Source organism: Coregonus lavaretus (assembly GCF_964263955.1).
Source record: "Coregonus lavaretus genome assembly, contig: HAP1_SCAFFOLD_566, whole genome shotgun sequence".
NCBI lineage: Eukaryota > Metazoa > Chordata > Actinopteri > Salmoniformes > Salmonidae > Coregonus > Coregonus lavaretus.
In genome coordinates this window covers 211,692-239,284 of record NW_028158387.1, presented here as the reverse complement: position 1 = coordinate 239,284, position 27,593 = coordinate 211,692, and the positions used below count along the sequence as shown (strand labels likewise).

The following is a 27,593-nucleotide window of genomic DNA, read 5'->3' as shown; positions in this document are numbered from 1 at the left end:
CAAACACTTTAATCCAAAGCGACTTACAGTCATGCGTGCATACATTTAAAAAAAATATATGTTGTGTATGGGTGGTCCCGGGGATCGAACCCACTACCTTGGTGTTACAAGCGCCGTGCTCTACCAGCTGAGCTACAGAGGACCACAGACAGTGTCACCAGCAAAGCACCCCCACACCATAACACCGCCTCCTCCATGCTTTACGGTGGGAACTACACATGCGGAGATCATCCGTTCACCCACACGCGTCTCACAAAGACATGGCGGTTGGAACCAAAAACCTCAAATCTGGACTCCAGACCAAACGACAAATTTCCACCGGTATAACATCCATTGCACGTCTTTCTTGGCCCAAGCAAGTCTCTTCTTCTTATTGGTGTCCTTTAGTAGTGGTTTCTTTGCAGCAAGTCTACCATGAAGGCCTGATTCACACAGTCTCCTCTGAACAGTTGATGTTGAGATGTCTGTTACTTGAACTCTGCGAAGCATTTATTTGGCCTGCAATTTCTGAGGCTGGTAACTCTAATGAACTTATCCTCTGCAGCAGAGGTAACTCTGGGTCTTCCATTCCTGTGGCAGTCCTCATGAGAGCCAGTTTCATCATAGAGCTTGATTGTTTTTGCGACTGCACTTGAAGAAACTTTCAAAGTTCTTGAAATGTTCCGTATTGACTGACCTTCATGTCTTAATGTAATGATGGACTGTCATTTCTCTTTGCTTATTTGAGCTGTTCTTGCCATAATATGGACTTGGTCTTTTACCAAATAGGGCTATCTTCTGTATACCCCCCCCACCTTGTCACAACACAACTGATTGGCTCAAATGCATTAAGGAGGAAATAAATTCCACAAATTAACTTTTAAAAAGGCACACCTGTTAATTTAAATGCATTCCAGGTGACTACCTCATGAAGCTGGTTGAGAGAATGCCAAGAGTGTGCAAAGCTGTCATCAAGGCAAAGGGTGGCTATTTGAAGAATCTCAAATATAAAATATATTTTGATTTGTTTAACACTTTTTGGGTTACTTCATGATTCCATATGTGTTATTTCATAGTTTTGATGTCTTCACTATTATTCTACAATGTAGAAAATAGTAAAAAAATAAAGAAAAACCCTTGAATGAGTAGGTGTTCTAAAACTTTTCACCGGTAGTGTATATCATGCGTAGGCAGGCCTACTCAAGAGAACTATAAAACGCCCCTCCCTATTCTATGTAGGAGATAGCCTATTTTAGTCCGGGTTTCGCTTCTCGCCTAGCATACCAACCGTTCTTATTATCCCTCAGTGATACAACAGAGGCAGAGGGGAGTGGTTAGAAAACTGTATGTCCCAGAGATCGCGACGGCAACCGAACTTGAATCTAGGAACATGGCAGCGCGGTCAAGCCAGTCATGTACAGCTCTGGAGCGGTCAATCCGGGAGCGGGTCCCGACGCTTCTCACGGACCTCTACCAGTTCACCATGGCATATGCCTACTGGCGGGCGGGCAGGCACAACGAGCCCGCCGTTTTCGAGTTGTTCTTCCGCGACAACCCGTTCGGTGGCGGCTTCTCGCTCTTCTCCGGACTGCACGACTGCCTCCTGTTTCTGCGGAGCTTTCGATTCACGGACGAAGGTGAGGTAATGACGTTAAGTTCTCTAGAGAGCAAATGTCAGTGAATAAAACTTTAAGGCAAAGCAAATTAGCCACATTATAATTCATATATTTATTTTTATATAGCCTATGGTTTCCTTTCTATAATATTTATTCGATATTTGTGTCACCTTGATTGCGCAATGAGGGATAAAGCCAATACCAGGACCCTGGTGGGAGTGGAAATGGATAACACTTTATGTACTCGGTGAACTTTGCAACCACTCCACTGAACTTCAACTGACACCGGTGATCTTTTCCTCGTGAGTCTCCTGGGTTGTCAGGCATGTGCCCGAAATGGCACCCTATTCCCTATTTAGTGTTCATAGACCAGTCAAAAGTAGTACACTATATGGTGAATTGGGTGCCATTTGGCCCGGGATATAGCCTATCCTGTTAAGAGGTCAGAGCTCTACCAGAGTTTAAAGTTACCTACCTACCGACACGCACAGATTACTACCAGGTAATAACCAGTCACAGTGGCGACCCGTCAGAGCGCAACCTGTTTTGAGCCCCACGTGTTTAGCCTGTTTTGCATGTTATTTTGGCATTAATAGGTGTCACATATCAATTTGCAAACAATGTAAATAATAATGTATTGAGTTAATAAAGCCTCATACAAACATGCCTATTTTTTGCTTTCTTGAGTAAGGCAGCTCCAAAATGTAGGTGTTTCAGCCTAGCTCAGTGCTTTCTGTTGTGGAGGGGCAGCCAGGTAGAAAATACAGAGCATAGGAGTTGGTCATCTTCTGTAGTTGGCGCAGTGTTCTGTCACTCATTGGGACACTATGTGACCGCAAAATCTACAGGGAGAGCTAGAAAGTTCAAGCCCGCTTGGGTGATGCCATAGATTTACATTAGAAGTGCCCATCCAAGAAGGCTCAAGGTCATTGGCCACAAATAAAATGACTTCAAATCACTTTATATCTACCGTAGCTTTGATTGGACTGATCATGTCAACATCATACTTTCAAAATCTTATCTAGCAAGCTAGACAAGCAGTCATCATCATGAATCACGTGGACAATCTACTGGCAAATCCTTTTCAATCCTTGTTATATGAAGATAAATTATAGATAAAACGTATTGTGTGCTCATCAGCCATTGGATATAAACATTACACAACAAGTTGGAAATCTCAAATTCAACAATGAGTGGTTTGGAAGGAATCAGTGGCTAACTGCAAGCGTTGCAAAGCTATCACTATTTTGCTGTGTGGTCCAAGTCTTGGTTGAAGGGTCTCTTCTCCAAGCGTAAAAGGATAAACATTCACACGCAACACCATGGGCCAGAAAAAGGTTGAATACATTGGCCATGCTGTCAATCCAGCATGACTTCTGCCGCGTTCAAAACGACTGGAAACTCTGAACTGGGAAATCTCAGACTTCAGTGAGTTCAAGACAACTGGGAACTTGGAAAAAAAACTAGCTTCGACTGGTAAAATACGTTTTGAACGATCATCCATCTCGGAATTCCAAGTCGGGAACTCTGGCCTCTTTCTAGAGCTCCGACCTGAAGATCACTGACGTCATGATTCAACCTTGTTTTTTTTCCGAGTTCCCAGTTGTCTTGAAAGCACCATAAATCCAGGGAATGCCAGACTAATTTGCCCACAAGAAGGACCGCCACGCCACCTTCCTGTTCATGTGAGCACAGCACAATGGTGAGTCCAAAAAGTATTGTATGCCACTGCATAAATGATGTAATATGCCAGGGAGATATGCATACTGTAGCTAAGAAAGTAATACTAAGTGTATGTTGTGTAGGAAGCAGTTAGTAGCCCATGTGCCTCTCCCTAATAATTTGGTCCCTTTCCCCCTCATAATTTAGCCTACTGTTCTGACTTGGTAGTGCACATGTAGCCTATAGCCTGTTTTAGAGTAATTCATTGTCTGCTTATATGCCCCCTTTATTTATACTACGGTTCTGACTTGGTGTACAGGGAGAATACTGTAAGAACGGCCCGTGTTCTGAATTCTGTCGCTGCACATTTCAAAAGTGCTGAACAAATAGTTATACTGACTACATCCATCTTAGCTCGCTCATTAATGTCATAATCGAAATTATGGATTGCCTCTTATCCGCTCATCGTTCCCTTATGCCATAGTTTGTACATCTCAATTGTCAGTAGAAACCACATTTGTTTAAGCAAGTCAGCCACAACAGCTGTTTTAAAAAAAGGCAGTAAATGAGGCTGAATTAACTGTTTCGCTGCCAGACATGGCTCCGCTGATATCCAGGTGTAGCGGTGGTAAGGATTCACTCCATGGTGCGAAAAAGAAAGCTCTGCTGTTGGGACAGCTTTATGTAGGCCCTAACAGTTTATGGGCACCGTTTGTCATCGTTATAGTGCAATTAACCAAGATTTACATGCTAAATTGCCACTGGTAATAACTAATGTCAAGGGTATGGGAAAAATATATACTAGCAAGGCAGGTTTGTGATTAGACCTATAGGCTCTAGCCCAGTGAGCCTATAACAACAACACAAAGTCAACAACACAAAGTCTAGAGCAGGGAAGGGCAACTGGGGGGGAGGGGTCTCAGTTGGGGTCTCAACTTACTGTTGCGATAGAAAACAAAAGGTGCAATTTCGAAATTTGGTTGTGCATCAACAGTTTTTCTCTTGTTATGCCAGTCACTAATAGTCACTAAATTACCCCATGTCAGCTATATGTTTTTAGATTTATAAATGATTCTAGCGGCCAGCTATCTAAACCTGTAGTATTCAAGGTCGAATTAGAGCCCGGGGGCCCCACTGATTTTGTTAGTCAGTCTCACTCAGAGACAGGATCATACTGTATTAAAAACTGCAACCATTTCTTTCCATCTTGGCAAAATGTGTAAAACTGCTCATCTTCCTCTCTGTCCAATGGCAAAATGAGTTGAATTTCACAAAATTAACTCTAAAACTTACAAATCTGCATGAAATTAGATAGTAAAATTGCAAAATCTTCTCTCCGCCCCATGGCAAAATGTGTAGAATTGCAGCAAACTAGCTTTTATTACAAGCAGGCTTGACTACTGTAATGCTCTCCTGTTTGGTCTACCCAAGAAAGCCATTGGTCAACTGCAAAACTTACAGAATGCTGCAGCACAGGTACTCACCAAGCACACATTACACCGGTTTTAAAGTCTCTGCACTGGCTGCCTGTGAGTTTTAGAATTAATTGTAAGATTCTTATATTTGTTTTTAAATTAATCCACGATTATGCACCACAATACATGTCAAACATGCTTTTTAGTTATGTACCAAGTAGGTCCCTCAGGTCCTCTGGCACTGGCCTTTTAACTATCCCAAAGCCTAGGACCAACTGCGGCCCCTCATGATGAGTTTATAATAATAATAATAATGAATGACTGTGAATGACTACCTTGTTCAGACACTAAACTCTAAGCATGTTTCACGTTCCCTGGGCCAAACCACGGTGTTTGTAGATGTCGTAATAACAGTTGTCATTGAGATCATTAGGCAGATTACTTTTCTTGGAAAGCCAATAGTAGGCCAAATATTATTCCACATGCCAGTATGTTAGAAAAGTTGTGTGTTGACGTGTACAAAAATCTGTTTATTTCATACGTCATGAGTAGTGTGTTGTTGTGTAGACGTGTGTTATTACTGTACTGATTATACGTTGCTCCAGATAATAGGGTCTGCTAAATGACTAACATGTAAATTATGATTATGTTATTGATTATGTGTAACAAAGTATAACTGTGTTATAGACGTGGAGTACCTGCGTTCCGTCCTGCCCCCAGCCACTGACCCCGCCTTCTTCCTGTTTCTACGGGAACTGGACTGTTCCGGTGTCACAGTCCACTCTGTCCCCGAGGGAACGGTGGTCTTTGCCAGGGTGAGACAACATCAGGGGTTATACTCAGGGTCATCCCCAGGCAGGGTTGGAATTATACATTGACTCTTGGGGTGCCCAATGTCTCTTGGGGTGTCCAATGTCTCTTGGGGGTGCCTGATCGGACCAGCCCCCTGTAACTCGAACCATGCCCCAAGGGTTATATTCATAGAAATATAATCTAGTCCTTCTATTTATATGGTTACACTCAGGGATAGTTCACCCCAAAGGGCCAGAGGTCAGGAGTTAGATTCAGGGACTCACCCCCAGGGGTCAGGATTATGACTGATTTGATTGATTGATGATTGATTGATTGATTGATTGATTCACCTGTGCTGCTCCTCTGTATGAAGGTGCCTCTGATGGAGGTGTCTGGTCCTCTGGCTGTGGTTCAGCTACTGGAGACCAGCCTGCTGTGTCTGGTCAACTATGCCAGGTAAGGACACACTTCCCCCTCAGGAAGTTGAAAATGTTTGGCATGGGCCCTCAAATCCTCAAAAAGTTCAACAGCTGCACTATTGAGAGCATATTGACTGGCTGCGTCACTGCTTGGTATGGCAACAGCACTGCCCTCGATTCCATGGCGCTACAGAGGGTGGTGTGGACAGCCCAGTACATCACTGGGGCCGAGCTCCCTGCCATCCAGGACCTCTATATCAGGCGGTGTGAAAGGAAGGCCCGGAAAATTGTTAAAGACTCCAGCCACCCAAGCCAGACTGTTCTCTCTGCTTCGGCACGGCAAGCGGTACCGGTGCATCAAGTCTGACACCAACATGCTCCTGAACAGCTTCTATCCCCAAGCCGTAAGGCAGCTAAATAGCTAACAGAATGGCTACAAGTACTATCTGAGTTGACTGTTGTATTATTTTCTTTTTCTCTATGCACACTCACGGGATTCTACACACTCATGCACACTGACACTCCCAAACACACATAACATGCACATACATTTATATTGGCTCTACACACACACTCACATACAATCATAATTTACGTTGATGCTACTCTGTTTATCATATATACTGATGCCTAGTCATCTTACCCCTATACATACACTATATATACAAAAGTGTGTGGACATCCCTTCAAATGAGTGGATTTGGTTATTTCAGCCATACCCGTTGCTGATAGGTGTATAAAATCGAGCACACAGCCATGCAATCTCCATAGATGAACATTGTCAGTAGAACAGTGGTGGAAAAAGTACCCAAATGTCATACTTGAGTAAAAGTAAAGATACCTAAATAGAAAATGACTCAAGTGAAAGTCACCCAGTAAAATACTACTTGCGTAGAAGTCTAAAAGTATTTGGTTTTAAATATACTTAAGTATCAAAAGTAAAATTATAAATCATTTCACATTCCTTATATTAAGCAAACCAGACGGCACGATTTTCTTGTTTTATTATTCTATGGATAGTCAGGGGCACACTCCAACACTCAGACATAATTTACAGATAGCCAGGGGCACACTCCAACACTCAGACATAATTTACAAACGAAGCATTTGTGTTTAGTGAGTCTGCCAGATAAGAGGCAGTAGGGGTGACCAGGGATGTTTTCTTGATGTGTGTGAATTGGACCATTTTCCTTTTCTGCTAAGCATTCAAAATGTAACGAGTACTTTTGGGTGTCAGGAAAAATATATGGAGTAAAAAGTACACATTTTCTTTAGGAATGTAGTGGAGCAAAAGTTAAAGTTGTCAAAAATATAAATAGTAAAGTACTTTGAAGTATTTTTACTTAAGTACTTTACACCCCTGCAGTAGAATGGCCTTACTAAAGAGCTCAGTGACTTTCAACTTGGCACCGTCATAGGATGCCACCTTTCCAACAACTCAGTTTGTCAAATTTCTGCCCTGCTAGAGCTGCCCCGGTCAACTGTAAGTGCTGTTATTGTGAAGTGGAAACATCTAGGAGCAACAACTTCTCAGTCTGAAAAGTCATAGTCAATCGATCAATAATATAATAATACTTTTAGCAAAAATGTTTATTTTCAATTTACAATCTGTAGAAACAATGAGAATAGAAAGGTTCAGAACTTTTGTAAAACATCTGTCAGGGTGTCAGTGTGTTGCGGTAGGACGAAGTCAGGTGCAGGACACAGAGTTAATCGAAAACGTACTTTACTCGTAGGTAACGTAAATAACATAACCTCCACGCAGGGAGGAAACAAACCCACTCACCAGACGACAAGCAAACATGAACAAACACGCACAACATTCAGTGGGAGCCAGAGGGTTAAAAAGGGAAGTAATCAATACCTAATGGGAACCCGGTGTGAACAATAAAGACAAGACAAGTAGAACACAGAAACATAGATCGGCAGCAGCTAGTACTCCGGTGACGACGAACGCCGAAGCCTGCCCGAGCAAGGAGGAGGAGCAGCCTCGGCTGAATCCGTGACAGTACCCCCCTCCCCCCTTGACGCGCTGCTCCAGCCGTGCGCCGACACCGGCCAGGAGGACGCGGCGCAGGGCGAGTCGGATGGCGATGGTGGAAATCCCTCAACATGGAGGGATCGAGGATGTCCCTCCTAGGGACCCAGCACCGTTCCTCCGGACCGTACCCCTCCCACTCCACGAGATACTGCAGGCCCCCCACCCGACGCCTCGAATCCAGGATGGAACGGACCGAGTACACCGGTGCCCCCTCGATGTCCAGTGGGGGCGGAGGAACCTCCCGTACCTCAGACTCCTGGAGTGGACCAGCTACCACCGGCCTGAGGAGATGGAACGAGGGGTTAATACGGTAATTCAGAGGAAGCTGTAACCTATAACAAACCTTGTTCAATGTCCTCAGGACTTTAAATGGCCCCACAAACCGCCGACCCAGCTTCCGGCAGGGCAGGCGAAGGGGCAGGTTTCGGGTCGAGAGCCAGACCCGGTCCCCCGGTGCATACACCGGTGCCTCACTGCGGTGGCGGTCGGTGCTTGCCTTTTGTCGCCTGATGGCGCTGCAGGCGTACATGGGTAGCGTTCCTTGTCTCTTCCGAGCGCCGAAACCACTCATCCACCGCAGGAGCCTCGATCTGGCTCTGATGCCAAGGTGCCAGGACCGGCTGATAACCTAACACACACTGAAAGGGAGTAAGGTTACTGGATGAGTGGCGGAGTGAGTTTTGGGCCATCTCTGCCCAGGGGATAAAACCCGACCACTCCCCCGGCCGGTCCTGGCAATAGGACCGCAGAAACCTACCCACATCCTGGTTAACTCTCTCCACCTGCCCATTACTCTCGGGGTGAAAACCTGAGGTCAGGCTGATCGAGACCCCCAGACATTCCATGAACGCCCTCCAGACTCTTGAGGTGAACTGGGGACCCCGATCCGATACAATATCCTCAGGCACCCCATGGTGCCGGAAGACGTGTGTAAATAGGGCCTCAGCAGTTTGTAGGGCCATAGGGAGACCTGGCATAGGAATGAGACGGCAGGACTTAGAAAACCGATCCACAACGACCAGGATCGTGGTGTTCCCTTGTGAGGGAGGAAGGTCCGTAACAAAATCAACCGATAGATGGGACCACGGCCGTTGTGGAACGGGTAGGGGTTGTAATTTCCCTCTGGGCAGGTGTCTAGGTGCCTTACACTGGGCGCACACCGAGCAGGATGAAACGTAAACCCTCACGTCCTTGGCTAAAGTGGGCCACCAGTACTTCCCACTAAGACAGTGCACTGTCCGACCGATGCCAGGATGACCAGAGGAGGGTGACGTGTGAGCCCAATAGATCAATCGATCGCGAACCTCGAGCGGCACGTACATACGACCCTCTGGACACTGGGGGGGAGTGGCCTCGGTACGTAACGCCCGCTCGACGTCCGCGTCAACCTCCCACACCACCGGTGCCACCAGAAACGACGCCGAAAGTATGGGAGTGGGCTCAATGGACCTCTCCTCTGTGTCATACAGTCGGGACAGGGCGTCTGCCTTAGCGTTCTGGGAACCTGGTCTGTAAGTAAGAGTAAACACAAAACGAGTGAAGAACATGGCCCACCTTGCCTGGCGAGGGTTCAATCTCGTCGCCGCCCGGATGTACTCCAGATTGCGATGGTCAGTCAAAATGAGGAAAGAGTGTTTAGCCCCCTCAAGCCAATGCCTCCACACTTTCAGAGCCTTAACCACAGCTAACAGCTCCCGGTCCCCCACATCATATTTGCGCTCCGCCGGACTGAGCTTCTTAGAAAAGAAAGCACAGGGGCGGAGCTTTGGTGGCGTACCCGAGCGCTGAGACAGTACAGCTCCTATCCCAGCCTCGGACGCGTCCACCTCAACCTGGAATGCTAAGGAGGGAACCGGATGAGCCAGCACTGGAGCCGAGGTAAACAGGTCCTTCAGATGACCAAAAGCCCTGTCCGCCTCAGCTGACCACTGCAGTCACACCGGTCCCCCCTTCAGCAAGGAGGTAATGGGAGCCGCTACCTGACCAAAGCCCCGGATAAACCTCCGGTAGTAGTTGGCAAAACCCAAAAATCGCTGCACCTCCTTCACCGTGGTTGGAGTCGGCCAATTACGCACGGCCGAAATGCGGTCAATCTCCATCTCCACCCCTGATGCGGACAGGCGGTGCCCTAGGAAGGAGATGGACTCTTGGAAGAACAGACATTTCTCCGCCTTCACATACAGGTCATGCTCCAACAGTCGACCAAGCACTTGACGCACCAGGGACATATGCTCGGCCCGTGTAGTGGAGTATATGAGAGTGTCATCAATATACACCACTACACCCTGTCCGTGCAGGTCCCTGAAAATCTCATCCACAAAGGATTGGAAGACTGATGGAGCATTCATCAACCCGTATGGCATGACGAGGTACTCATAGTGCCGTGAGGTGGTACTGAATGCTGTCTTCCACTCTTCTCCCTCCCGGATACGCACCAGGGTGTACGCGCTCCTGAGATCCAATTTTGTGCAGAAGCGCACCCCGTGCAATGACTCCGTCATACTAGCAATGAGTGGTAGTGGACAACTGTACTTGATAGTGATCTGATTGAGACCCCGGTAGTCAATGCACGGGCATAAACCTCCATCGTTCTTCTTCACAAAAAAGAAACTCGAGGAGACAGGTGAAGTGGATGGCCGAATGTATCCCTGCCCCAGAGATTCGGAGACATATGTCTCTATAGCCGCCGTCTCTTCCTGTGACAGGGGATACACGTGACTCCGGGGAAGTGCAGCGCCTACCTGGAGATTTATCGCACAATCCCCCTGTCGATGGGGTGGTAATTGAATCGCCTTCTTTTTAAGGCGAGAGACAAATCGGCATATTCAGGGGGAATGTGCATAGTGGAGACCTGGTTTGGACTTTCCACCGTAGTTGCCCCTATGGAAACACATACACACCTCCCAGAGCACTGACTTGACCATCCCTTGAGAGCCCTCTGTTGCCATGAAATCATGGGGTCATGAAAAGTTAACCAGGGAAGCCCCAACACCACTGGAAACGCAGGAGAATCAATCAGATAGAGACTAATTTTCTCCTCATGACCCTCCTGCGTTTTCTTCCAGAGTGGAGCTGTGACCTCCCTAATCAGGCCTGACCCTAAAAGGTGACTATCTAAGGTGTGTACAGGGAAGGGCACATCAACAGGAACAATAGGAATCCCTAAACTACGGGAAAACTGACGATCAATAAAGTTCCCAGCTGCGCCTGAATCTACGAGCGCCTTATGCTGGGAATGAGGGGAAAACTCTGGAAATACAATATCAATACACATATGCGCAACAGGGAGCTCTGGGTGAGTCGGGTGCCTACTCACCTGAGACGGTCCACCAGTGCTCTGCCTACCGCCTCGACTCCTGAAAGACCCTCCCCAGCACCGACCAGCAGTGTGTCCTCCGCGGCCACAGTTGGTGCAGGAGATGGTTCTCCTTTCGGTCTCCCTAAGAGCAGCACCTCCGAGCTCCATTGGAGTAGGGTCGAAGGTGCTGGGGGATGGAATGGACGGCCCCTGATCTGGACGTCTGCAGGTTGCCAACAGGTTATCCAGCCTTATTGACATGTCCACCAGTTGGTCCAGGTTAAGGGTGGTGTCCCTGCAGGCCAGTTCCCGATGAACGTCCTCCCGGAGGCTGCATCGGTAGTGGTCGATCAGGGCCCTCTCATTCCATCCTGCGCTGGCAGCCAGAGTCCTGAAATCCAGTGCAAAGTCCTGTGCGCTCCTCCTCCCCTGTCTGAGGTGGAATAGACGTTCCCCCACCGCTCTCCCCTCCGGTGGATGATCGAATACCGCCCGAAAGTGGCGGGTGAAATCCTCATAGCGTACTGATGCTGCGTCTATTCCTCCCCACTCGGCGTTGGCCCACTCAAGTGCTCTTCCAGACAGACAGGAGATGACATGCTCTCGTATCCCGAGGGAGCCGGGTGGATGGTTGCCAGGTAGAGCTCTACCTGGAGCAGAAAACCCTGGCACCTGGCAGCTGTACCATCGTATGCCCTCGGGAGCGAGAGCCGAATCCCACTGGACCCAGGTGACGAAGGGGTGGACAGCGGTGTGGGTGGTTGTGTAGTTGGAGGAGGTGTAGGACCATCACCTCTCTCCCATCGCTCCATAGTGTTCAACATGCGCTCCATTGCGGTGCAGAGAGTCTGGATCATGGTCGCCTGCTGTTGGACACGTTCCTCCATTGATCCGGACTAAATGAATGTACCTGCTGACTCCATAATAAGGTGCGTGTTTCTGTCAGGGTGTCAGTGTGATGCGGTAGGACGAAGTCAGGCGCAGGACACAGAGCTAATTGAAAATGTACTTTACTCATAGGTAACGTAAATAACATAACCTCCACGCAGGGAGGAAACAAACCCACTCACCAGACGACAACCAAACATGAACAAACACGCACAACATACAGTGGGAGCCAGAGGGTTAAATAGGGAAGTAATCAATACCTAATGGGCACCAGGTGTGAACAATAAAGAGAAGACAAGTAGAACACAGAAACATAGATCGGCAGCAGCTAGTACTCCGGTGACGACGAACGCCGAAGCCTGCCCAAGCAAGGAGGAGGAGCAGCCTCGGGCTGAATCTGTGTCAACATCACAGTACAGTTGAAAAATATATGGCAAATAGAAATCCGATATGGATGGTGTTAAGAGATAGATGGGAGGTGTTGAATGGAGCTGAAGGATGGGACTAATAACAACAACTAATAACAACAAGATAACTAATGTAAAGCATACTGTGTACACTGCTCAAAAAAATAAAGGGAACACTTAAACAACACAATGTAACTCCAAGTCTATCACACTTCTGTGAAATCAAACTGTCCACTTAGGAAGCAACACTGATTGACAATACATTTCACATGCAAATGGAATAGACAACAGGTGGAAATTATAGGCAATTAGCAAGACACCCCCAATAAAGGACTGGCTTTGCAGGTGGTGACCACAGACCACTTCTATAATAATAATAATAATATAATATGCCATTTAGCAGACGCTTTTATCCAAAGGTACTTACAGTCATGCGTGCATAATTTTTTTTTGTGTATGGGTGGTCCCGGGGATCGAACCCACTACCTTGGCGTTACAAGCGCCGTGCTCTACCAGCTGAGCTACAGAGGACCACCTTCTCAGTTCCTATGCTTCCTGGCTGATGTTTTGGTCACTTGAATGCTGGCGGTGCTTTCACTCTAGTGGTAGCATGAGGGAGTCTACAACCCACACAAGTGGCTCAGGTAGTGCAGCTCATCAAGGATGGCACATCAATGCGAGCTGTGGCAAGAAGGTTTGCTGTGTCTGTCAGTGTAGTGTCCAGAGCATGGAGGCGCTACCAGGAGACAGGCCAGTACATCAGGAGACGTGGAGGAGGCCGTAGGAGGGCAACAACCCAGCAGCAGGACTGCTACCTCCGCCTTTGTGCAAGGAGGAGCAGGGGGAGCACTGCCAGAGCCCTGCAAAATGACTTCCAGCAGGCCACAAATGTGCATGTGTCTGCTCAAACGGTCAGAAATAGACTCCATGAGGGTGGTATGAGGGTCCGACGTCCACAGGTGGGGGTTGTGCTTACAGCCCAACACTGTGCAGGACGTTTGGCATTTGCCAGAGAACACCAAGATTGGCAAATTCGCCACTGGCGCCCTGTGCTCTTCACAGATGAAAGCAGGTTCACACTGAGCACATGTGACAGACGTGACAGAGTCTGGAGATGCCGTGGAGAACGTTCTGCTGCCTGCAACATCCTCCAGCATGACCGGTTTGGCGGTGGGTCAGTCATGATGTGGGGTGGCATTTATTTGGGGGGCCACACAGCCCTCCATGTGCTCGCCAGAGGTAGCCTGACTGCCATTAGGTACCGAGATGAGATCCTCAGACCCCTTGTGAGACCATATGCTGGTGCGGTTGGCCCTGGGTTCCTCCTAATGCTAGACCTCATGTGGCTGGAGTGTGTCAGCAGTTACTGCAAGAAGAAGGCATTGATGCTATGGACTGGCCCGCCCGTTCCCCAGACCTGAATCCAATTGAGCACATCTGGGACATCATGTCTCGCTCCATCCACCAACGCCACGTTGCACCACAGACTGTCCAGGAGTTGGCGGATGCTTTAGTCCAGGTCTGGGAGGAGATCCCTCAGGAGACCATCCGCCACCTCATCAGGAGCATGCCCAGGCGTTGTAGGGAGGTCATACAGGCACGTGGAGGCCACACACACTACTGAGCCTCATTTTGACTTGTTTTAAGGACATTACATCAAAGTTGGATCAGCCTGTAGTGTGGTTTTCCACTTTAATTTTGAGGGTGACTCCAAATCCAGACCTCCATGGGTTGATAAATTTGATTTCCATTGATAATTTTTGTGTGATTTTGTTGTCAGCACATTCAACTATGTAAAGAAAAAAGTATTTAATAAGATTATTTCATTCATTCAGATCTAGGATGTGTTATTTTAGTGTTCCCTTTATTTTTTTGAGCAGTGTATATAGGTTATAGGTTGAGAGCTTTTGTGAAAGAGCACAGTTAGAAAAATATGGCATATAGAAGCAAACCAGATGGACATCATGAAAATGATCGGAGGAAGTTCAGGAGTAAAAACAAACTTGACTGTGTCCATAACATGTATATCGTATGTATAAGCTGTAAGTAGAGGCCTAAGCATTGTTGTTCACTAGTTTACTCCAATTAGGGAAGGGGTGGTGGGGTTGGAAAGTAATGAAGGGAAATAATGAAGTGGTAGGCCGCACAAGTTCACAGTACAAGACCGCTGAGTGCTTAAGCGCGTAGCGCATAAAAATTGTCTGTCCTCAGTTTCAACACTCACTACCGAGTTCCAAACTGCCTCTGGAAGCAACGTCAGCACAATAACTGTTCGTCTGGAGCTTCATGAAATGGGTTTCCATGGCCGAGCAGCCACACAAGCCTAAGATCACCATGCGCAATGCCAAGCGTCGGCTGGAGTGGTGTAAAGTTTGCCGCCATTGGACTCTGGAGCAGTGGAAACGCGTTCTCTGGAGTGATTAATCACGCTTCACCATCTGGCAGTCCGACGGACGAATATGAGTTTGGCGGATGCCTGGAGAACGCTACCTGCCCGAATGCATAGTGCCAACTGTAAAGTTTGGTGGAGGAGGAATAACGATCTGGGGCTATATTTCATGGTTTGGACTAGGCCCCTTAGTTCCAGTGAAGGGAAATCTTAACGCTACAGCATACAATGACATTCTAGACGATTCTGTGCTTCCAACTTTGTGAAAACAGTTTGGGGAAGGCTCTTTCCTGTTTCAAAATGACAATGCCTCTGTGGACAAAGCGAGGTCCATACAGAAGTGGTTTGTCGAGATCAGTGTGGAAGAACTTGACTGGCCTGCCCTTAGCTCTGACCTCAACCCCATGAAACACCTTTGGGATGAATTGGAACGCCGACTGTGAGCCAGGCCTAATAGTCCAACATTAGTGCTCAACCTCACTAATGCTCTTGTGGCTGAATGGAAGCACGTCCCCGCACCAATGTTAACTTCCCAGAAGAGTTAAGGTTGTTATAGCAGCAACTGGGGGACCAACTCCATATTAATGGCCATGATTTTGGAATGAGATCTTCAACGAGCAGGTGTCTACATTATTTTGGTCATGTAGTGTAAAATGGATTAAATTGCTTTTTTCCCCTCATCAATCTACACACAAAACCCCATAATGACAAAGCAAAAACTGTTTTTTAGAAATTGAAAAATAAAATGAAATATCACATTTTCATAAGTATTCAGACCCTTTACTCAGTACTTTGTTGAAGCACCTTTGGCAGCGATTACAGCCTTGAGTCTTCTTGAGTGTGATGCTACAAGCTTGGCATACCTGTGTTTGGGGAGTTTCTCCCATTCTTCTCTGCAGATCCTCCTCAAGCTCTGTCAGGTTGGATGGGGAGCGTCGCTGCACAGCTATTTTTAGGTCTCCAGAGTTGTTCGATCAGGTTCAAGTCCGGGCTCTGGCTGGGCCACTCAAGGACATTCAGAGACTTGTCCCAAAGCCACTCCTGCGTTGTCTTGGCTGTGTACTTAGGGTTGTTGTCCTGTTGGAAGGTGAACCTTCACGCCAGTCTGAGGTCCTGAGCGCTCTGGAGCAGGTTTTCATGAAGGATCTCTCTGTACTTTGCTTCGTTCATCTTTCCCTTGATCCTGACTAGTCTCCCAGTCCCTGCCGCTGAAAAACATCCCCACAGCATGATGCTGCCACCACCATGCTTCACCGTAGGGATGGTGCCAGGTTTCCTCCAGATGTGACGCTTGGCGTTCAGGCCAAAGAGTTCAATCTTTGTTTCATCAGACCAGAGAATCTTGTTTTTCATGGTTTGAGAGTCCTTTAGGTGCCTTTTGGTAAACTCCAAGCGAGCTGTCATGTGCCTTTTACTGAGGAGTGGCTTCTGCCTGGCCACTCTACCATAAAGGCCTGATTGGTGGAGTGCTGCAGAGATGGTTGTCCTTCTGGAAGGTTCTCCCATCTCCACAGAGGCTCCTGTCAGAGTGACCAATGGGTTCTTGGTCACCTCCAATTGCTGAGTTTGGCCGGGTGGCCAGCTCTAGGAACAGTTTTGGTGGTTCCAAACTTCTTCCATTTAAGAATGATGGAGGCCACTGTGTTCTTGGGGATCTTCAATGCTGAAGAAATGTTTTGGTACCCTTCCCTAGATCTGTGCCTCAACACAATCCTGTCTTGGAGCTCTACGGACAATTCCTTCGACCTCATGGCTTGGTTTTTGCTTTGACATGCACTGTCAACTGTGGGACCTTATATATGTGCCTTTCCAAATCATGTCCAATCAATAGAATTTACCACAGGTGGACTCCAATCAAGTTGTAGAAACATCTCAAGGATGATCAATAGAAACAGGATGCACCTGAGCTCAATTTCGAGACTCATAGCAAAGGGTCTGCATACTTATGTAAATAAGGTATTTCAGTTTTTTATGTGTTTAATATTTTCTAAAAATTCCAAAAACCTGTTTTCGCTTTGTCATTATGGGGTATTGTGTGTAGATTGATGAGGGAAAAAATGTATTTAATCCATTTTAGAATAAGGCTGTAACTTAACAAAATGTGGAAAAAGTCTATCACTCCAGTATCCCTGCATATTGTAAATATAGTATTAGAAGTGACCCTGTATATAGCTTCTTACTTTCTCCTGTTTTTATTATTTATTATTTTTATTTCTTGTGTCTTTTTGTTGTACCTTATGAGATTTGTAGTGCTACATTGATATTTATTACTGCATTGTTGCGTTTGGAACTTGCAAGAATGGCATTTTACTGCACGTGACATTAAAACTTGAAACACACACTCACTCACACACACACACACACACACAGCTGGTCAACAGGTAGGAATAGTGTATACTACAATAGTGCAATATGGTAATTCTCTGTATCTTCCCTCTCTCTCCAGTCTGGTGTGCAGTAACGCGGCCCGGTTCCGTCTGGCTGCTGGTTCCAGGAGGAAGCTGTTAGAGATGGGCCTGAGGAGAGCACAGGGACCTGACGGGGGCCTCACAGCCTCAAGATACACATACGTCGGAGGTGAGGAGAGACACACATACATGCAAGGTCACACACACTCACACACACACACTAACCTACTCCTCTGTATTTCTGTCTGTCAGGGTTTGATCTGACCAGTAACGTACAGGCTGGCTTCCTGTTTGGAATCCCCGTGGCGGGAACCATGGCACACTCCTATGTCACTTCCTTTTCCTCCCTGGAGGAGGTGTGGCCTCAGGTGAGTCTCTCCGCCCCTGTGTGTCCTAAATGGCACCTTATGTGCCCTGGTCACTAAAAACAGAATAGGGTGCTATTTGGGAGACAGACTTTGTATTGACCCTTTGCTTTCACAATACACAACCTCAGAGAAAATAAATACGTTTGTCAAGTGTCTCATAACTTCAATATGTCAGTATTTTCACCATGGTTGTGAGCCAAATGGCACCAGATTGCCTACACAGTGCACTACTTTTGACCAGGGCCCATAGAGAATAGGGTGCCATTTGAGACCCAGACACGCAGCCCATATGTACACCGCAAATGTATGAAGTGAACTAGCCCTAATTAATTACCTTAGAATATAAACATTTCCGAACATTTTAATAACATGTTGATAACCGTTCTCTGTGCTATTTATCGTATGTGTATATACAGTATGTTGTATGGTTGTTAATGTTTTAATGTTGTTTCTTACCCTGACTGGACTACAGATTTCCCAATTGGGACAAAAATGATATTGATTTATATCTTATATTGATTGATTGGTTGAACTGCCTGTCTCTCCTGTCCAATTAGACGCTAGTGGCAGCAAACGGGGACCATGACAACATCGATCTGATCTCGCTGACCAAGGGTTGGCTGGGGCGTGTGTGTGAGCTGCTGGAGGCGGAACCTGGGAAGATCCATGAGGGAGAGCTGGCTGCCTTCCTGTCCTACGCCATCGCATACCCACACAACTTCCTGCCGGTCATCGACAGCTACAGTGTCACCTGGTAACCCTTCCCACTTCGCTACTCTGCTCGTCTCAACTTGTCTCGTCTCTACTCTGTGAATGGGGACATTCCAGCCTCTAAGGACAGCTTCTGACTAGAGATAGCCTATTTCCCAGTGTTTCAGTTTTTGTTACTAGCATTGCTTCAGGGCAGGCTACTACATTTCCTTCCACCTATAGCCTGCAATGTCATTAATACTATCTCTATTGTGTTTCTGTTGTGTCCCTACAGTAGTGGCCTGCTGAACTTCTCTGTTATGATCTTACAGTAGTGGCCTGCTGAACTTCTCTGTTATGACCTTACAGTAGTGGCCTGCTGAACTTCTCTGTTATGACCTTACAGTAGTGGCCTGCTGAACTTCTCTGTTATGACCTTACAGTAGTGGCCTGCTGAACTTCTGTGCCGTGGCCCTGTCTCTGTGTGAGCTGGACTACAGTCCGCTGGGCGTGCGTCTAGACAGTGGAGACCTCTGCAGGCAGTCAGTAGAAGTACGCCATGTCTTCAGACTCTGCAGCGAGCAGTAAGTAAGGTCCTGTGTGTGTGTGTGTCCTGAGTCTGTGTCCCAAATGGCACCCTTGAGTTTGTGTCCCAAATCGCACCCTACTCCCTATTTAGTGCACTAAAAATGGAATAGGGTGCCATTTGGGACGTCCCAAATCGCACCCTACTCCCTATTTAGTGCACTAAAAATGGAATAGGGTGCCATTTGGGACGAAGCCTTAGATTAGTACCCTCTAATGACTTTAATCTTAGTATAGAGGCTTTGAGTAAAGCATGTTTGAAATATCTCTCTCTAGATTCTCCATCCCTGCCTTCCAGTCCCTTCTCATAGTGGGCACCAATAACATCACAGAGCACAGCATGGCCGAACTCAACAAGAAGGTGAGGAACCAGACAGACATTACAGAGGCCAGCAGGAGCAGAAGAATGAGAGTACCTTATCTAGTTCTCCCTCCTCTCATCAAGCCTCTCTCCTCTCTGATCTGTCTATCCCTCTCTCCCTCCTCTCTCCTCTTCTCTCCTCTCTGATCTATCCCTCTCTCCTCTTCTCTCCTCTCCTCTGATCTGTCTATCCCTCTCTCCCTCCTCTTCTCTCCTCTCCTCTGATCTGTCTATCCCTCTCTCCCTCCTCTTCTCTCCTCTCCTCTCTGATCTATCCCTCTCTCCCTCCTCCCTTCTCTCCTCTTCTCTCCTCTCCTCTGATCTGTCTATCCCTCTCTCCCTCCTCTCTCCTCTTCTCTCCTCTCTGATCTGTCTATCCCTCTCTCTCTCCTCTTCTCTCCTCTCTGATCTGTCTATCCCTCTCTCCCTCCTCTTCTCTCCTCTCCTCTCTGATCTATCCCTCTCTCCCTCCTCCCTTCTCTCCTCTTCTCTCCTCTCCTCTGATCTGTCTATCCCTCTCTCCCTCCTCTCTCCTCTTCTCTCCTCTCTGATCTGTTTATCCCTCTCTCCCTCCTCTCCTCTCCTCTCTGATCTGTCTATCCCTCTCTCCCTCCTCTTCTCTCCTCTCCTCTATGATCTGTTTATCCCTCTCTCCCTCCTCTTCTCTCCTCTCCTCTCTGATCTGTCTATCCCTCTCTCCCTCCTCCCTCCTCTTCTCTCCTCTCCTCTCTGATCTGTCTATCCCTCTCTACCTCCTCCCTCCTCTTCTCTCCTCTCCTCTCTGATCTGTCTATCCCTCCTCCCTCCTCCCTCCTCTTCTCTCCTCTCTGATCTGTCTATCCCTCTCTACCTCCTCCCTCCTCTCTGATCTGTCTGTCCATGTCTCAGGAGAATGAGATTGATGTGGTTGGTGTTGGGACACATCTGGTCACCTGCACGAGACAGCCTTCACTCGGGTGTGTGTACAAGGTAAAGAGGATACACACACACACAGACACACACGAACAGAGACACACACAAACAGAGACACACACAAACCGAGAAACACACACAAACCGAGACAAACACAAACCGACACACACACAAACAGAGACATACACAAACAGAGACACACACAAACAAAGACACACACAAACAGAGACACACACACAAACAGAGACACACACACACAGAGACACACACAGACACACACAAACTGAGACACACACAAACCGAGACACACACACAAACAGAGACACACACAAACAGACACACACACACAAACAGAGAGAGACACACAGACACAGAGACAGTCTCTGCCCACCCTCTCCTCACTTTCCCTTTTTTATGTATCTATCCTCTTCTACCCTTTCTCTCTCTCATTTTCAACCCTCTCCTTCTCTCTCGCCATCAGTTGGTGGAGGTTCGGGGCAGCCCCAGGATGAAGTTCAGTGAGGACCCAGAGAAGAGTACTGTTCCTGGGAGGAAAGCTGTCTATAGGATGCTGGATACGGAGGGTGAGGAATCACCCTCTACCATGAATAACATATATCCCTGAGTTATAAAATCCCTGAATTATAGAATCCCTGAGTTAAAGAATCCCTGAATTATAGAATCCCTGAGTTAAAGAATCCCTGAATTATAGAATCCCTGAGTTATAGAATCCCTGAATTATAGAATCCCTGAGTTATAGGATCCCTGAATTATAGAATCCCTGAGTTAAAGAATCCCTGAGTTATAGAATCCCTGAGTTATAGAATCCCTGAGTTATAGAATCCCTGAGGTATAGGATCCCTGAATTATAGAATCCCTGAGTTAAAGAATCCCTGAATTATAGAATCCCTGAGTTATAGAATCCCTGAATTATAGAATCCCTGAGTTATAGGATCCCTGAATTATAGAATCCCTGAGTTATAGAATCCCTGAGTTATAGAATCCCTGAGTTATAGGATCTCTGTGCCCTCCACTTACTGTTTATTTTCTCCAAAACTCAACTAGCTCAATCTCTGTTTTCACGACACTCACTAACTAACTCACTAACTCACTAACTCACTAACTTACTCACTCACTCACTCACTCACTCACTCACTCACTCACTCACTCACTCACTCACTCACTCACTCATTCACTCACTCACTCACTCACTAACTAACTCATTCTCTCCTGACTCTATTTCTCTCTCTCCCTCTCTCCTCTCTCTCTCTCCAGGCCATCCATTCCTTGATCTGTTGTGTCTGTGTGAGGAGTCTGCACCTAAGGCGTGCGTGGCAGTGAGGTGTCATCCTGTGGTTGGTGACAAGACCTGTCAGTCAATCACACCTGCTCAGGTCAGCTGTCTACGCCTGGACGTCTACACTAAAGGACAGGTGAGCCTGCTGGACCCTGTCCAACACACACACACTCACACACACTGTGTTTCTTCCTAAGTTCTTCATAGCTTTCTTTGCTTTCTCTTTTGGGTCTAGACTGGGTAATTGTAAAGCACTTTGTGACAACTGCTAATGTACAAAGGGCTTTATAAAATAAATTTGATTGGTATCTCCCTCTATTGCAGATCACACACCCACTGTGCAGCACAGCTGAGACCAGGGAGAAGGTCCAGAGCTCCATCCAGACCCTGCACCCCCGACACAAGAGACTGCAGGAGCCAGACTCCTACATAGTGAGTTTTAAGGTTCATTTACTTTGGGGAAATGTGAAACAACGCCGGGCGACTAGATTGTCTTGGGTATTGGATAGAAAGGCATCTGACGCACTGTCATAGTCGTCCTGCGTTTCCGCTATGTAAATGTACTCACCTTTACACACACACTTGTGCACGCACACACTTATATACTGTAAGTATGCACACCTAGGCACTAGGGATGGGTGGAGTACTCGAGTACTCGATTTAAGGTTTGTATTCATTTACTAATAATCAAATAAAATACTCAAAATTGACCAATGCAACTATATAGCAGGTTGAATTTATAAGCACTGACAACTATTTAGCAGGTTGAATGTATAAACACTGACAACTTTTTAGGGAGTATGTCAAGTGCAGTGAAAATATGTTGTTTTGTTTTTTAATTGTGTCAGAACAACCAGTAATTGGAACAAAAGATAACATACCACAAATGTGTTTGCCTTCAGCCCCGTTTCACGCTTACATGCGTGTACTCGAGTACTCAAAAATTATTTTAATTAGGGTACTCGAACACAGACATTATTCCAAATGCCCATCCCTACTATGCACATACACACACAGGCACCGTCATAATCTAATGCTGATATTCCATGTTTTCTCCACCAGGTGGCAGTGTCTGAGAAACTCCATAACTTAATCGCTGAGATCAGAAAAGGCAGCAGCAACAACAGCAACTTTCTATTGGCCAACTGAGACACACATGCTTGCGTCCCAAATGGCACCCTATTCCCTATTTAGTGCACTTATTTTGACCAGGGCTCTGGTCAAAAGTAATGCACTATGTATGTCAAAAGTAGCGCACTTAATAGGGAATAGGGTGTCATTTGGGACGAGGCCACGTACAGAGGGAGGGAGGAATCCTAATACTGTTTTAAAGCTTCATCCTAATTGTCTGGTCTGAATAGACCAATCAGGTCACACCGTCAGTTCTATGATGACAACTCTCCCTAGCCTACTACTAGTACAGCCTGAGTGCCAGTCTGTTTGGGCTATCATGCCAACTCCTTGTTTCACAATGACAGAAATTACATTTTTCGTCTTGAAAAACGATCTGGCCATAATGGCCACATGTACTCTTAAATCTCCACCTGGTACAGCCAGAAGAGGACTGGCCAACCCTCTAAGCCTGCTTCCTCTCTAGGTTTCTATAAAGCACTTTGTGACAACTTCTGAGGTAAAAAGGGCTTTATAAAAATACATTTGATTGATTGAGTTAACAGAAGCTTAAACAGATCTGGGACCAGGCTGCTAGTAGGATATTCATAACATCCATTAACCATCTTGTCTAGTGTTCATTGGGAGAAAACGTTTGGAAATGGAGGAGGTGCTACCTGAACATACCCAATATAAACACTCATTTTTTTGGGGGGGGGGTGGTCCAGTTTGCTCCTACTGAACATTATCTTTCTGGTGGTTTAGGGTTTAGGACCTAGGGTAGATTGTGTTACTCTCAGATAATAGGAATGATATACTGACACACAGACTTATAGACTGACACACAGACTTATAGACTGACACACAGACTTATAGACTGACACACAGACTTATAGACTGACACACAGACTTATAGACTGACACACAGACTTATAGACTGACACACAGACTTATAGACTGACACACAGACTTATAGACTGACACACAGACTGATAGACTGACACACAGACTGATAGACTGACACACAGACTTATAGACTGACACACAGACTTATAGACTGACACACAGACTGATAGACTGACACACGGACTGATAGACTGACACACAGACTTATAGACTGACACACAGACTGATAGACTGACACACGGACTGATAGACTGACACACAGACTTATAGACTGACACACAGACTTATAGACTGACACACGGACTGATAGACTGACACACAGACTGATAGACTGACACACAGACTGATAGACTGACACACAGACTTATAGACTGACACACAGACTTATAGACTGACACACAGACTGATAGACTGACACACGGACTGATAGACTGACACACAGACTTATAGACTGACACACAGACTGATAGACTGACACACGGACTGATAGACTGACACACAGACTTATAGACTGACACACAGACTGATAGACTGACACACGGACTGATAGACTGACACACAGACTTATAGACTGACACACGGACTGATAGACTGACACACGGACATATACTGACACACGGACTGATAGACTGACACACGGACTGATAGACTGACACACAGACTGATAGACTGACACACGGACTGATAGACTGACACACAGACTTATAGACTGACACACAGACTGATAGACTGACACACGGACTGATAGACTGACACACAGACTTATAGACTGACACACAGACTGATAGACTGACACACAGACTTATAGACTGACACACAGACTGATAGACTGACACACGGACTGATAGACTGACACACAGACTTATAGACTGACACACGGACTGATAGACTGACACACGGACATATACTGACACACGGACTGATAGACTGACACACGGACTGATAGACTGACACACGGACTGATAGACCGACACACGGACTGATAGACCGACACACGGACTGATAGACTGACACACGGACTGATAGACTGACACACGGACTGATAGACTGACACACGGACTGATAGACTGACACACAGACTGATAGACTGACACACAGACTGATAGACTGACACATGGACTATGTCAAACCTCAACCAAAAGCATTTCGTTTTGGCATAATGATGGCCTTTTGGAATACAATTGACTGACAAACAGCTATGAGTCGTGGTGTAGTTTTCTAGTTTTAGTTTGGTACAAGAGCTTGAAATGCCTCCCTGAAGACCTACTGATTTGCACAAACAAGCAATGTCCGTATTAATATATCAGTGTTGGAATTGGCCTTAACCATGTTCTACAATGAGATAAATGAACATCAAGAATGGTTGCATACATTTCTCTACTATGAGCAATATTAATTGATAAGCTATTTTTGAAGTTTAGAAATATTTAATGGATATTAGTATGTTTTGATGTGTCTCTCTTTGTATGTCTCAGCCTTGTCTTGCTGATTTAGTTGTGGTTCTTTTGTTTGGATTACGTTTCCTGAATTATTTTCTGTTCTTTTTTTTTTAGCATGGACCTTTTGTATGAACTAAGCCTTCAATATCATGACCACTCTGTACCTGCTTTAACACATAGTCAATATCATGACCAAGCTGTACCTGCCTTAAATGCCCAGTGCAGTCAAATAACATGATTTTTCCCCAGTGTTTTATATATATTTCCACACTGGGATTGGAATAATATTGTGAAAATGATGATAATGCTGTTTTAGTGTAAGAGCTGTCTGAAATGTCAGCCTGTTTTAGTGGGATGGAGTTTTGGCCTCCCTGGCGACATCACCAGGCAATATGAGTTAATAGACCAATAACAAAGAGAGTTTCAAACCTCTCTGCCAATAACAGTTAGTCTTCAGTTTATATATCCCACCCATTAGGCTTGTCCAATTAGGCCCCCCACTCAGAACGCTCCCAGACAGTCCTAGCAAAATTCTTGCTTGAGAAATTGCACTTTGCTAAGAAGCTATTTTAGTTTCTTTTTTCTCTTAACATGTTACCCAGAAAAGTTTTGATATTGAGTTAAAAAACGGCTGCATTGGGCCTTTAACACATAGCTATAAAAACATACAGTACCGAGAATCGAGGTAGAATTTGAACACTACGTCCTTTTCAGATCTGTTAAAATTGTACACTAAATGTGTTTCTAGAATGACAAAGACCAGCAACACTGATGTTGTACCATCCAACCAGGCTACTATCTAATTCACTATTTTCAAATACACATACTAGCCTACACAGTTCAGGCAATCTGGACAATGTTGTTCAAACATTGCCATGGTGTTTGGCTGCCAATATCATGTCCTCTAATATAAACTGATTAGGTTTGTTGTTTTAAGTAGAAGTATTAGTCAACTAAATATAGGTACACGTATGTGATATCTGTGCAAAATGTGAATGTCTGTTTGTATTACAACATTGTAATGCTAAGATGTGTTGTTTTCAATGGGATGTTTTATTAAAGAAAATCTGACAATGTATATGTTGTTGTAGAGTCTCACTATATCACATTTACGTAAGTATTCAGACCCTTTACTCAGTACTACTTTGTTGAAGCACATTTGGCAACGATTACAGCCTTGAGTCTTGGGTATGACGCTACAAGCTTGGCACACCTGTATTTGGGGAGTTTCTTCCATTCTTCTCTGCAGATCCTCTCTAGCTCTGTCAGGTTGGATGGGGAGCGTCGCTGCACAGCTATTTTCAGGTCTCTCCAGAGATGTTCGATCGGGTTCAAGTCCGGGCTCTGGCTGAGCCACTCAAGGACATTCAGAGACTTGTCCCGAAGCCACTCCTGCGTTGTCTTGGCTGTGTGCTTAGGATCATTGTCCTGTTGGAAGGTTAACCTTCGCCCCCAGTCTGAGGTCCTGAGCAATCTGGAGCAGGTTTTCTGTTGTCATACATATTATTAACCTACCCAAACATACTCCAGCCAGATTCATCCACTGTAATGTCTCTGTCCCAAATGGCACCCTATTCCCTATTTAGTGCACTATTTTTGACCAGCACCCATAGGGCTATGGTCAAACGTAGTGAACTATATAGAGAATAGGAAGCCATTCAGGAAGCACTCTATAGTATGTTTGGAGCAGCCATGCTTTGTGTGGTGTGTTGACTCTTCTCTGTGAAAACAAGCTATGCTCTGTAATTTAATTTGGCTATAAAATGTGTGTGAAGAATTGATATAGGGGTAACATGCTTCCCCCCCCCCCCCCCCCCACGTGAATACCTCTCTGTCTTCTATCTCACACAGAGATACACACACACACACACGATACACCCACACTGATACACACACACCATATAATACACTCCTTCCGGCTCCCCCATTCTCTGCCCCCCCATGCATTGTGATTGGCTGTTGGCTGGCCATTGGCAGGAGTGGAGGAGACACACCCAGCTGACATGTGGATGTGATTAGACTATAGCACAGCTGTGATGTCATCTCAGACTGCCTCCTTCCACACACTAGCATTGTTCATCTGTCAAAACACACACCGTGAATATGCCTTAGATTACAATAAACACTGGGTATACCAAACACACCTTCCTAATATTGAACTTGCCCTCACAACAGCCTCAATTTGTCAGAGCATGGACTCTACAAGGTGTCGAAAGCGTTCCACAGGGATGCTGGCCCATAGTGACTCCGATGTTTCCCACAGTTGTGTCAAATTGGTTGGATGTCCTTTGGGTGGTGGACCATTCTTGATTCACACGGGAAACTGTTGAGCATGAAAAACCCAGCAGCGTTGCAGTTCTTGACACAAACCAGTGCGCCTGGCACCTACTACCATACCCTGTTCAAAGGCACTTAAATATGTTGTCTTGCCCATTCACCCTCTGAATGGCACACATACACAATCCATGTCACGGAAGGCGTAAAAATCCTTCTTTAACCTGTCTCCTCCCCTTCATCTAAACTGATTGAAGTAGATTTAACAAGTTACATCAATAAGGGATCATAGCATTCACCTGGTTAGTCTATGTCATGGAAAGAGCAGGTGTTCCTA

General features: G+C 46.1%; 1 protein-coding gene across 2 annotated transcripts; it reads left to right on the top strand.

The window, feature by feature from the left end:
* Window positions 1-1,241: 1,241 nt before the first annotated feature.
* Window positions 1,242-26,060, top strand: LOC311124066 (nicotinate phosphoribosyltransferase-like). Of its 2 annotated transcripts, none has more exons than XM_084198282.1 (13): window positions 1,242-1,616; window positions 5,360-5,487; window positions 5,838-5,920; window positions 17,353-17,483; window positions 17,567-17,682; window positions 18,240-18,436; window positions 18,816-18,956; window positions 19,234-19,318; window positions 20,207-20,287; window positions 20,712-20,814; window positions 21,506-21,663; window positions 21,852-21,959; window positions 22,590-26,060. In XM_084198282.1, exons 1-13 carry the CDS (start codon window positions 1,370-1,372, stop codon window positions 22,674-22,676), a joined length of 1,665 nt encoding a protein of 554 aa, XP_084054408.1. In that variant the 5' UTR covers window positions 1,242-1,369; the 3' UTR covers window positions 22,677-26,060. The 2 variants fall into 2 exon arrangements, with proteins under 2 accessions (XP_084054408.1, XP_084054409.1); XM_084198283.1 differs by lacking the exon at window positions 1,242-1,616 and adding an exon at window positions 1,673-3,297.
* The last annotated feature ends 1,533 nt before the right edge of the window (window positions 26,061-27,593 follow it).

What these genes read in the sequence shown, in the direction of transcription:
- LOC311124066 (XM_084198282.1), top strand. Translation starts at nt 1,370, where the DNA reads ATGGCAGCGCGGTCAAGCCAGTCATGTACAGCTCTGGAGCGGTCAATC. An exon ending in AAGATACACATACGTCGGAG is followed by an intron (nt 17,484 to 17,566) that starts GTGAGGAGAGAC and finishes TCTGTCTGTCAG; the next exon opens with GGTTTGATCTGACCAGTAAC. An exon ending in TAGGATGCTGGATACGGAGG is followed by an intron (nt 20,815 to 21,505) that starts GTGAGGAATCAC and finishes CTCTCTCTCCAG; the next exon opens with GCCATCCATTCCTTGATCTG.